Genomic DNA, 11,434 nt, shown 5'->3' on the forward strand with positions numbered 1-11,434 from the left:
CACTGAGGAATAGGGAACCTGGGTAATATGTGGTGAGGGCTTGTGCTGAGGTAGTATGCCATATGGAACTGGTGGCATTGAGTTACTGAGAGATATGGTGCCAGTATGGCACTTAATATGCATTTTGGTGCCAGTTGGCCAACGGGCTGGCACGTATGGTCGTGTCGAGATATTATGACATATAGAAACCTGGTTGCATTTGTGAAGGAAGGATGTCTAGATGAGAGGAGGGCACGCTAACAAGGAGGCTAAAGTCTACAGCCCCTAGCATCAATTGCTAGTGCACCTCTTGAGGCCAGGGGAGTGAGGTTTACACACTGTACAGCTACATACCAGCTGGCTACCGTTACATCTACACAAAAAGTGACTTTCAAAAATAAACCTACCCTGCAGTATATTTACTAGAGTATGTGACAACTTGCCCTGGCACATTGCTCAAACAAAGCTGTTCACTATCTATTGGATTTCTGATTTGATGTCTATAGGTTTTTCCCACCTTTAAAACTCACACAAACACATCTGGCTGAATCAATCAGTGCTTTTGTGTGTATAATCTAGTTAAAGAATAATCTCAGAGAATGGCTCGTCCTGCAACCCAGACACCACTGAAATCACTCGCATATGAAAATAGAACCAAACTGTCACCTTTTATCAGCTGTCATCATATATAACAAGATTGCAAGCAAAATTATCATAAAGGCAAATGGTTTTTGTTGCTCTCGTCTATAACACAGTTTGACCTAGTTACACAGAGCCAACTGTGGCTATAATATAATATAATATCATAGAAATCCTTTCAGTAACTTACCTTTGCTGTTTAATGCAGCATTTACCTAAGTGCTCCTGGCCTATTACTTATGGAGTTATATATGTGCCACAATTCTGCACACACAAAAAGTTATTTTGCATGCGCTTGAACTCAGTTTTGTAAAGCAATGTATCTTCTTGCAAAGATAAATTCATTATGAGCAAATGAAAATCAATTTTGCGCTTGCATAGTTTATTTGAATGTGAATTTGCTCAGAATTCTTACATTCTTAAAACTCTGCGTACAAAATACCTTTTTGCATGCTCAAAATATCATCTTGCGCACGCAGACATTTTTTTGTGCGCTCAAAATATTATAAGTCTAACTCCATAATTACTGTCCTAGCATATTTAGAGGATTCTTCATTTTATTCTCTATGTGTACTCTATGTAGACCCTTTACGCTGTATAAGTGACACATTTGATGTACATTATATACTGCCTACTTATGTCATCTCATCTCTGAGCAAACTGATCAGTTACCACGTCAAAAACATCTTCAGAATCTTCAGCAGCAACACTATGAATTCCCGCGCATCAGCCTCCCGCCAGAAGGCGGCGCGGTGACGTCACAGCTCTACTCACGACACCGGAAGTCGTCAGGAGTGCGTTTCTGGTGTCTCCATCTTCAGAAGAAACAGAAAAAACAAACGCTTATCGTTTTTTCTTCTCTTCTAATGTAATTAGTTAGTCAATGGTTTTCTGCTGTTTTATTAACGCATGATACCGGGGGGACAATGGATATATCGACACCACCAGAAGGTGAGAATCGGCGCACGTGGTTATGTGTGTTGTGTAGCGCGAGCGCAATTAAACTGCAATTTAATACCAATACACACACGCACAAAAATAGAACAGCTGTAAAAACACAGTTAACCCATAAATGAGCATTTTGCATTCTCTTAACTTTATATTGGCTGTTTAATATGGATATCGTTTCCAATATACTGGGTTGTGCTTATAGACAATAACAGTATTAATAGACTCATAGTTGCATTATGTAATAAAGGTGTTATGTATTTTTTAATCAAACAGATTTTTGTTAAATGTTCAGACTCTGATGAAAGATTTATAGTGTAACCATGAGTATTTTTTGGCACTGATTAATTATGTATGAATGGGCACGTTATTGAGTCATTTAAAATACTTGTGAACATTTCTGGTTAAAATAAATAGATGTTATAGCTTTGTTTTGTGTATTTACTGAGATTCCTCAGACATGATTTATAGACGGTAATGATTTGGAGTCACTTGTAACAGATGTCGACTGATAGTGGATTTTGCCGATACCGATAACTAAGGTGGTGGATAACCGATAAATCGGCCGATTGTTTTAAAAATGTATTTATAGAATGATTTCTAAAAATTGTCTTAGTCTTTCCTTACTATGACGGGCACAAATACAGAGGCAACTAGAGTCCAAAATAAATAAAATCCTGATAATAATAAAAGTTTGTAGATTTGCTGCATAATGCGGGACTTTTAACTCTAAAGAAGCCCGAAACACGCCGGGGACTCTTATTTTGAAATAAGGCAGACTTGGCTCTGTTGCAATGCTTTATACTTAAGTATTAAACAAATTAAACTTTTTGTAGCCTATATCTTCAGATGATGGGTTATGTATATACACGTATAAGATATGATTAGAGACACGATAAATGCGCTGACGAGGCACCATATAGTCGCGTTTTTCATTGTATGCCCTCGCTTTAATTTAGATACTTGTTTATCTAATAAAAATAACAAAATAGGCGTTGAAGTGAGGATAAAATATGGATGAATATTGTCAGTGATGAAAGATTAAGAAACACGGATGTATTAAAAAAAAAAAACTATTTGCAATTATCGGCATAGATTTTTACCGATAACCGACAGTGCCAAAAATCAACAAATTAATTGGTAAAACAGATATACCTCTAACCTCTACCTCTAACTTCTAAGATGTTCAGTGTCGCATATTGCAGTGGCGTAGCCAAGGGTGGGCCGGGCCACTGAAATTAGACCCATGCCACCCAAAATTTTAGAGATTATTCTTTGAATTCAAATATATATTAATAAAATAGTTTAAAAATGCATGATTTCTGCAAGTGTGAGAACTGTTTGAATGTGCTGCCTTTCTGTGTTAAGGAAAATTTGGGCGAAAATTTGGCCCATCCATTTTTATTGAGGCCCACCGAAAATTGACATTTTCTCTCTGCCTACTTACTGTGTTTTTCCATCAGATCAAGAGCTGCGTAATGTCATCGACAAGCTCGCCCAGTTTGTCGCCCGAAATGGCCCTGAGTTTGAGAAGATGACCATGGACAAGCAGAAGGACAACCCTAAGTTCTCATTCCTCTTTGGAGGGGAATATTTTGGCTACTACAAGTACAAACTAGCGATCGAACAGCAACAGCGTACGTGAATAAACTAGAAAAACACGTGTGTGTAAATGGATAGTTCACCCCATAGATGAGGTTGATTTAATTATGACAGAATTGTCATTTTTGGGTGAAATGTCCCTTTAATATTAAATTAAATTCCTACTTACACAGGGCTTTTTTTTTAATATGCTAGATCTGCAGCAATCAAGTTATGGCTAATTAACAGCTGTATGTGTAAATATATATATAACATGTATTATAAGGTATGCTTCTCTTCTTTATAGATTCTTCAAGTCATGATGATGAATATAAAATGGAAGGTATTTATTTTTATCAGACCGATGATCAGAAACATTTTCAAAGAGTAAACTTTTAATTTTGCCTGGTATTCATGGAGTTCATCCAGATCAGTGCTAAATTCAAGCATCATTTGCATGTCTTTTCAGACATAGTAATGGAAATCTTTAAAATCTGTTGGAAAACACTTGTTTTTTTTAATTGTTGTTTGCTAAAGCCAGCATTGATTGTTCAGGCCAAGGGTTAAGAATCTAAACAAACCTCATTTTGAACATTTTTGGTTGAATTTTGTGTGCAAATGCAAATCTGCTGGATTAAGTGTCATTCTTTTTCTTCATTTTTTGTCCACAGTTATTTCGATTCCAGTTTCTATGTTGTTTCCCCTCTTAAGTGTGTGTTTTTTTTTTTATGAGTTTTTCAATAGACTCTTTGCATACATGGAAAATCCAGCATGTGTGATTTATATTGAATGCATTTGCTCTGAGAGTCACATGCGCCCCGATTCATCCATATCCACCAGATTTAAAATAAACATGCTTATACTGACATGCATACCTTTGTTATTTTTCATAAAGTCGTGTTTATTTCATGCTTGTAATGTTGGCTCATAAACTTCACTTGTTTGTTGTTGTTTGTAGCAGTGCTCTGCGGGTCGTCAGCAGGTACAGATGTTCCTGAAGTTCCTACGGCGATGCCGATGATTCCTCCTCCACCGATCCCCCCCAGCACCCCCTCCATGGAGGAACTGATCCAGCAGAGCCAGTGGAACTTACAGCAGCAGGAACAACATCTGCTGAGCCTCAGACAGGTACTGCTGCTTTATACAGTCAGTAGCATCTATTGCAACATCAATGGCCCAGTTTACACCTGGTATTGTGTTTTGATGTGTGGACAGGCGAGACACATTACCGTTTACACCTGGTCGTAATATGCCACTTGTGTTCGGATTTCAAGAGGAGGGTCTCTGATTTCATGGCGACAAAAATCAATCGAAGTTGACAAATGTCAAAATGTTTTGGACCACATTTACTCCTGTCAGTTTGAAATGTATCGTCCAAAACGTATCTCAATACTAGTCAGTCGTTGATTAATTGCCGTCAAGGTCTAAGCAGTTTATCACGTTGTATTTGGGCTCGTTTGAATCAGGAGCATTTGTGTTTTGGTCAGACTCTGTTTGTTTCTTAAAGTTACAACCAGATTTTTTTATTTTGAGTGAACTATCCCTTCAAGTCTAGAATAATTATGTTAATGAAGTGTGTTTTGTGATTTTTAGGAGCAGGTGACAGCTGCAATCTCTCTGGCTGCAGAGCAACAGATGCAAAAACTGCTGGTAGAAACGCAACTGGACACGAATGAATTTGACAACCTGCTTCAGCCGATCATAGACACCTGCACAAAAGATGCTATCTCGGTAACATCCGCCTCACTTATGACTGATGAATTTAAATGATGTGTCAGATATGTGTACATCAAGTAAACTGTAAAGTTTATTTGTCTGTCTCTCTGTTGTAGGCTGGTAAGAACTGGATGTTTAATAACGCTAAGACACCGCAGCACTGTGAGCTGATGGCATCTCACCTCAGAAACCGCATCACTGCAGACGATGCACACTTTGAGCTCCGCCTACATCTAATTTATCTGACCAATGACGTCCTGCATCACTGGTGAGATATGACACTATGATTGTCGACCAATTTCAGATGGGTAGAGTATTCAAGAAAGCTGTTTGAAAACGATCATCATTTTCACAGTTCCGTTTGGTGCCCTCTAGAGGCTTTTAATGGGGTACACAAGGTCTGGTTTAGTTTAGTCTCAGGTGTAATGTGTGCTGGTATTTAATAATCAATCTTTTGATTTTTCCACAGTCAGAGGAAGAATCAGAAAGATCTACTGGCGGCTCTACAGAAGGTTGTGGTTCCCATTTACTGCACCAGTTTTCTGTCTGTGGAAGAGGACAAACAGCAGAAAATCACACGGGTGAGTTCATCCATCAAATATGTCCAATATACTTGTTCTTTATTATGAATTAAATGTTTTTCATTGTTTTGCTGCTTCCAAACTCTGTACAAACAGTTGGGGCTTATATGCAATTTGTATTGTTAACAGATAGGTAAAGTTTATCGAGACTAGATAGATAGATAGTAAAAACAAGAAAGAGAACAACTTATTGATTCAGATGAAAGGCCTCATATGGGTTTGTTTACATTTGAATTTTTTGACAATAGACCTTTTTCACACTTTGGGTTTTGAAACGCGGAAGTAAACGATTGCAGGGTAAACTTTGACAGCGGTGAATGGGAGACCACAGCATATATTATTTTCACTTACCCATTTGCTCCAAGAGCAAAAGAAAAAATCCACTATTACATTTGAATGACTTTCCAGAAGAGGAAAAAAATAGAGAGTGGTGGATTAAGTCAGATGGGATAAGATGCCGAAATTTACTGTCACTTTCCCAGCAGCTGTAATCGGTTTTCATTGGATGTAAACGCTGTTCCAGTGTGGATGAGAGGTGTGAATGTAGCAAAATGTATGCTTTTTTTAAACAAAAACGGATGTGTGGACGTGGCCTTAATCAGAACAGTCTGAAGGTCTATGCCAAGTTTGGCGGGTGCAGCTTGAAAGCTCTAGGAGGAGTTGCAGTTTTTGGAAAAACCCTAAACAAAGTTTGTGCTGATCAATTGAAGAAACGTGTCAGATTACTTGATAATCGAAATAATCATTAGCTCAGTTGACTTCTGGCTAATCTGATGGTGTTTCTCATGTGTGTGGTGTTCTACGATATATTGAACTGTTCTGGAACATTGCCACTTTCAGTTGCTTCAGTTGTGGGAAAAGAACGGCTACTTTGATGACATCACTATTCAGCAGCTTCAGAGTCCAGCTCTGGGTCTCGGACAGTATCAGGTACAGCTGAGCTCTCAATTGAATGTTTTTGTCATGATAAATCCCTCATCCCAACACCTAAGCATTCTAGATGTATTTGTTGTAACGTCTATATTGGTTCTCCACCAGGCGTCACTCATCACCGAGTACGCTGCAGTTGTGCAGCCTGTTCAGTTGGCGTTCCAGCAGCAGATTCAGGCACTGAAGACGCAGCATGAGGAGTTCGTAGCCAATCTGAAGCAACAGCAGAATGTGGCGGTTGCAGCAGCCGCGGCTGCCGTTGTTCAGTTAGCTCCTCCAGAGACTGAAGTGAAGACCCAAACGCCCATGACCTCTCAGCCGGGTAAACACCTGTTAGATACTACACACAAACATGGTCATTTATGAATCATGTTTACAGTAGTACATGCATGTCGTTGTTTTGTTTTCCAAAAACTCTAAACCAAGATCAAAACTTCTGACTGTAACTTGTCCTGGAGCTTTTTAGCTACATCCACCATACTTGGCACAGACCTTAAAACTTTTCTGGAATAGTTTTCTGTATCTTTTCTAAATGGTCGGACTTACGGTTTTCCTCCAGCAGACAATGTCAAAAATTTCCACAATTTAATAAACTTACATTGACTGAATGTTAAATTGAGCCAAAAGTCTGAAACGGAATGTTCATGAGTTAAAATTCCAACTGTCAAAATGTTTCAAAGTAAAACATGCACCTTTAAAAGAATATTCTGGGTTCAATACAAGTTAAGGTCAACCGACAGCATATGTGGCATACATTGATCACCACAAAACATTTTTTTTCCTAAATATTACTTCAGGATCTTTAAGCTTCTGTTTGTTTAAATGTATGGCTTATGAAACTTTTTAAACTTTCAAACATGGCTTTGTCAAGCCAATATCAAAGTTTGTCTGGAGACTGGACTTGCTGTGATGTCGTAGTTGATGTCATTTTTGACTTTTTGTGATTTAATTCTTGACTTGATGTGCTGTCATCAGGAGACTTGAATCCTCCAATGGCTGGTCCTCCTGGTGATTATGACAGTGCTCAGAACAGGCCGCCAGACTCGAGCCCTTCAGCCCCGTCTGACATTTCAGCCACTAAACCGGGCTGGTTCGACCCGCAACACAACATGCCGTGGAACCCACAACAGCCCGTGAGTGGGAAAGTGATCATTTGGAAATACGACAGACCCTATGTGTAAAGTTATATACAAATATTAACCCATACTGACTGAAATATTTGTCCGCTTCTAGCCGCCTTTTGACCCCACTCAAGCCCCACCCCCGTGTCCGCCCTGGAACAGCCACGAAGGCATGTGGAACGAGCAGAGGGACCCCAGCTGGAGCGGCCCTCGTGACAGTGGTCCCGGAGGCCCCTGGAGTGGCCAGAGCGATCCTCCACCCTCCTGGAGCGGCCAGTTCGATCAGCCGCCATGGAGCAACCAGCCAGATCAACCTCCGCCATGGGGCCAGAGGGAACCTCCGTTTCGTATGCAGTGTCCGCCTCACTTCCGCGGCCCATTCCCTCCCCATCAACAGCCGCCGCCATTTAACCAGCACCCGCCCCCTCATAACTTCGGCCGTTTCCCACCACGATTCATGCAGGACGAGTTTCCACCACGACATTACTTCGATCGGCCCCCGTACCCTCCACACCAATTCGACTACCCACAAGGAGACTTCCCAGGAGGTGAGGACTTCCCAGGAGGTAAGGACCCAAAACTCACTGGGTCTACGAATTTATACGTACTTTTTCTTAAAATCAATCTTACATAAATTGACAGAAAATCCACACAATCCATTTTTTTTTTTACTCTTATTACAGTTGTACCTAGGTCAGGTATTTACTGCTTTTATGTTATATATTATAATGTTCCTCTCAGAGCTCGGATCACCTCCCCATCATCACCCCAATCAGAGGATTCCTCCTCCAGGATTGTCTGAACCTCCTCCGTGGGGCGGTAACCAGCATCCTGACTTCGGCCCTCCCCCTCACGGGTTTAACGGTCAGGCTCCTCACATACGACGCCAGAACCCGGCTCACGTCAGTCAGGATGACCCCAGTCTCGTCCCAAACGTCCCCTACTTCGATCTTCCTGCGGGACTCATGGCACCACTTGTGAAGGTCATTCTGCATTTCATGTTACAAATGATTGACGGATAGATAGAAAGATGATATATATTCAGGAAATTAAGTGTAGGAGGTTAAACTCACAACATAACTGGAACATTATTGACTACTAAGGCCTCCGAGACAAGGTTTATCTTTATATTTTTGGCAGTCTTTTCCTAATGTTGGCATTCTCGTCTTTGATAAAAGCTTGAAGATCATGACTATAAGCCTCTGGACCCTAAAGACATTCGTCTGCCTCCTCCGATGCCCCCTAGTGACCGTCTTTTGGCTGCTGTAGAGGCGTTTTACAGCCCACCATCTCATGACAGACCCAGAAACAGGTGACTGCTCGTATTCTGTAGTTTTAGGGGGTTTTCTCTCAAATATTTCCTTTAAATACTTTCAATAATTATATTTTTCCTCTCTTTTTTCAGTGAGGGTTGGGAACAGAACGGGCTGTACGAATTCTTCCGAGCCAAAATGAGAGCGAGGCGTAAAAAAGAACAAGGCAAACGCAACAGGTGGGGAACGTAAAATGTATTTTATTGCAATAGAAACTTTGTGGTAGACGATATATAGGCCAAATCGATTAATCGGCCGATATTTGACCATGTCCGATAACTGTGCTGAGTCTTCGTTTTCTGACATTTTCTTGTAAATGTTGTGAAAATTAAATGTTCATGTAAATTTGGCAATTTAGTGCATTATATCGGCCACCCTGCTCTCTAAATATCTGTATTATTATCGGCCACTGTTGACCACTATTTGTAATCAAACCAGATTTCCATGGTTTTCCCCATTGTTGTTGTTTTTAATGTTTTGATTGCTATTTTATCCAGCAGCACTCGAGGAAGTCGCTCTAACAGTCGGTCGCGCAGTCGAGGGCGATCCTCATCACGCTCCAGTTCCAGATCATCAAAATCCTCCCGCTCCAGGTCCCGATCTAGATCCCGCTCTCGGTCCCGCTCCTACTCCAGATCTCGCTCCAGGTAAATGACTTTACTCCATTTAGATTCTTAATATGCATTCTAGGTGTCATTGTGAACAGTCAGATTGCGGAAGTAAAATGGGCTAACAGCATTTCACATTAACCGTAACATTTGAACCCTATCAGTTTTTGTGTAGCTATTGGAATTTGCTTAATATTTTGCTTTCTCCTTTAGGAGTCGGAGTAACTCCAGATCCAGATCCCGAAGCCGTTCCCGCTCCAGATCTCGCTCTAGATCACGATCTCCAGAAAAGAGGCGCCAAGCCACAAAATCCCGCAGTCCTACCCCACCGTAAGTGTCTTCTGTCACCTCCCAAGTTCAGTGCACCTTTGAGAAGCAATTGAACATGCTCTTCACATGTAAAACTGTCTGTCTGCAGGTCCACCTCAGGTTTGGGTTCAGGCCCAGCAGCGGTACCTGTTGACCTCAAGTTAGGAGAGGAGAACAAGGGTCATCAGATGCTAATGAAAATGGGTAGGTGATCCAATACTTTTCCTCAGTTTGTGCATTTCATTTCCACCAGTAAATATAGTAAATAAATACATGAAATAGAAGCCAAAGCATCAAGCACCACTTTGTTTCGTCCTAAACGAATCATTCTTGTTCACTTCCATTTGTTTCGGTGGTAAATGACTCAGTTGAGTCAATGAGTCATTGACTCACTCGTTACATAAATAATACTCGTTTGTCGCCACCTACTGGTGTAAATATGAAATCTCCAGAAATGGTTATTGAAGGAAACTTAGTATGCTCCTTGGCCAGTCAGAATTGAGGTCCGGAACTGTTGGCTTTTTAGATGGGCTTTTATCTAAATAATTTCTGGAAAGGCTGTGGAAGTCGAGTGTTTAAGGAAAACTGTTTGTCGGGCCTGGGTAGCTCAGCGAGTATTGACGCTGACTACCACCCCTGGAGTCGCGAGTTCGAATCCAGGGCGTGCTGAGTGACTCCAGTCAGGTCTCCTAAGCAACCAAATTGGCCTGGTTGGTAGGGAGGGTAGAGTCACATGGGGTAACCTCCTCGTGGTCGCTATAATGTGGTTTGCGCTCTCGGTGTGGCACGTGGTGAGTTGTGCGTGGATGCAGCGGTGGATGGCGTGTGGCGAGTTTGCGCAATGTCTCCGCGGTAACGCGCTCGATAAGCCACATGATAAGATGCACGGATTGACGGTCTCCAACACGGAGACAATTGAGATTGTCCTCCGCCACCCGGATTGAGGCGAGTCACTACGCCACCACGAGGACTTAGAGGGCATTGGGAATTCTGCATTCCAAATTGGGGAGAAAAAAATGAAAACTGTTTGTCTTTGTTATTCCTGTAGGTTGGAGTGGTGCAGGAGGGCTTGGAGCTAAAGAGCAGGGCATTCAAGACCCCATCAAAGGAGGAGACATTCGGGATAAGTGGGACCAGTACAAAGGAGTGGGTGTGGCGCTGGATGACCCATACGTTAACTACAGACGAAACAAAAGCTACAATTTTGTCGCAAGGATGAAAGCGCGAGAGAAAGGTATTTGTAGTTTTAAGGTTCATGGATGTCTACTGGGGGGCCAAGCATTGTATGCTTTCATTAGGTTGTTAAGGCGAACATAAATAATATTGCTCATACTAAAAGTAGATAAAGAGAAGCATTTGAGTGAACTATTCTTTTAAGTTGATCATTCTGATTTCTGGCATTGTTTTTTTTACTTCTCTCTTTCGTCTCCAGTAGGCAAAGACCCACAGGAGCCATCAAGCACAGAATGATCGTCATTAATGAAACCGTTCTGTTTTTTATTGTAGATGTCATTTAAGCTGTTTTTCACATTTGTTTGGATGTTCTATTTTGCCCTTAGTTGTTGTTTTTGTTTTTTTTAGTAAAGTATCAAAGATCACATTGTAGATCAGTGAAAATGTCAGAATAACCACAACAGTTGAGATGCATTTGATTGACCCTCAATCTGAGACTTCTTACAAGCAAAATAAAGACATTTTAAAAACTGGAA

General features: G+C 41.0%; 1 protein-coding gene across 4 annotated transcripts; it reads left to right on the plus strand.

Annotated features, from left to right (window-relative positions):
* Positions 1-1,410: 1,410 nt before the first annotated feature.
* LOC127438495 (calcium homeostasis endoplasmic reticulum protein-like) lies at positions 1,411-11,434 on the plus strand. 4 transcript variants are annotated; one of them, XM_051694127.1, is made up of 19 exons: positions 1,411-1,569; positions 3,030-3,203; positions 3,455-3,490; positions 4,106-4,275; positions 4,741-4,878; positions 4,980-5,131; positions 5,333-5,444; positions 6,285-6,374; positions 6,483-6,696; positions 7,350-7,507; positions 7,608-8,061; positions 8,237-8,478; positions 8,674-8,807; positions 8,901-8,987; positions 9,306-9,455; positions 9,630-9,746; positions 9,835-9,929; positions 10,774-10,959; positions 11,158-11,434. In XM_051694127.1, exons 1-19 carry the CDS (start codon positions 1,545-1,547, stop codon positions 11,193-11,195), a joined length of 2,772 nt encoding a protein of 923 aa, XP_051550087.1. In that variant the 5' UTR covers positions 1,411-1,544; the 3' UTR covers positions 11,196-11,434. The 4 variants fall into 4 exon arrangements, with proteins under 4 accessions (XP_051550087.1, XP_051550088.1, XP_051550089.1 ...); XM_051694128.1 differs by having other exon boundaries at positions 9,309-9,455; XM_051694129.1 differs by having other exon boundaries at positions 7,608-8,043.

The sequence above is a fragment of the Myxocyprinus asiaticus genome, chromosome 49, assembly GCF_019703515.2.
Source record: "Myxocyprinus asiaticus isolate MX2 ecotype Aquarium Trade chromosome 49, UBuf_Myxa_2, whole genome shotgun sequence".
NCBI classification, from domain to species: Eukaryota; Metazoa; Chordata; class Actinopteri; order Cypriniformes; family Catostomidae; genus Myxocyprinus; species Myxocyprinus asiaticus.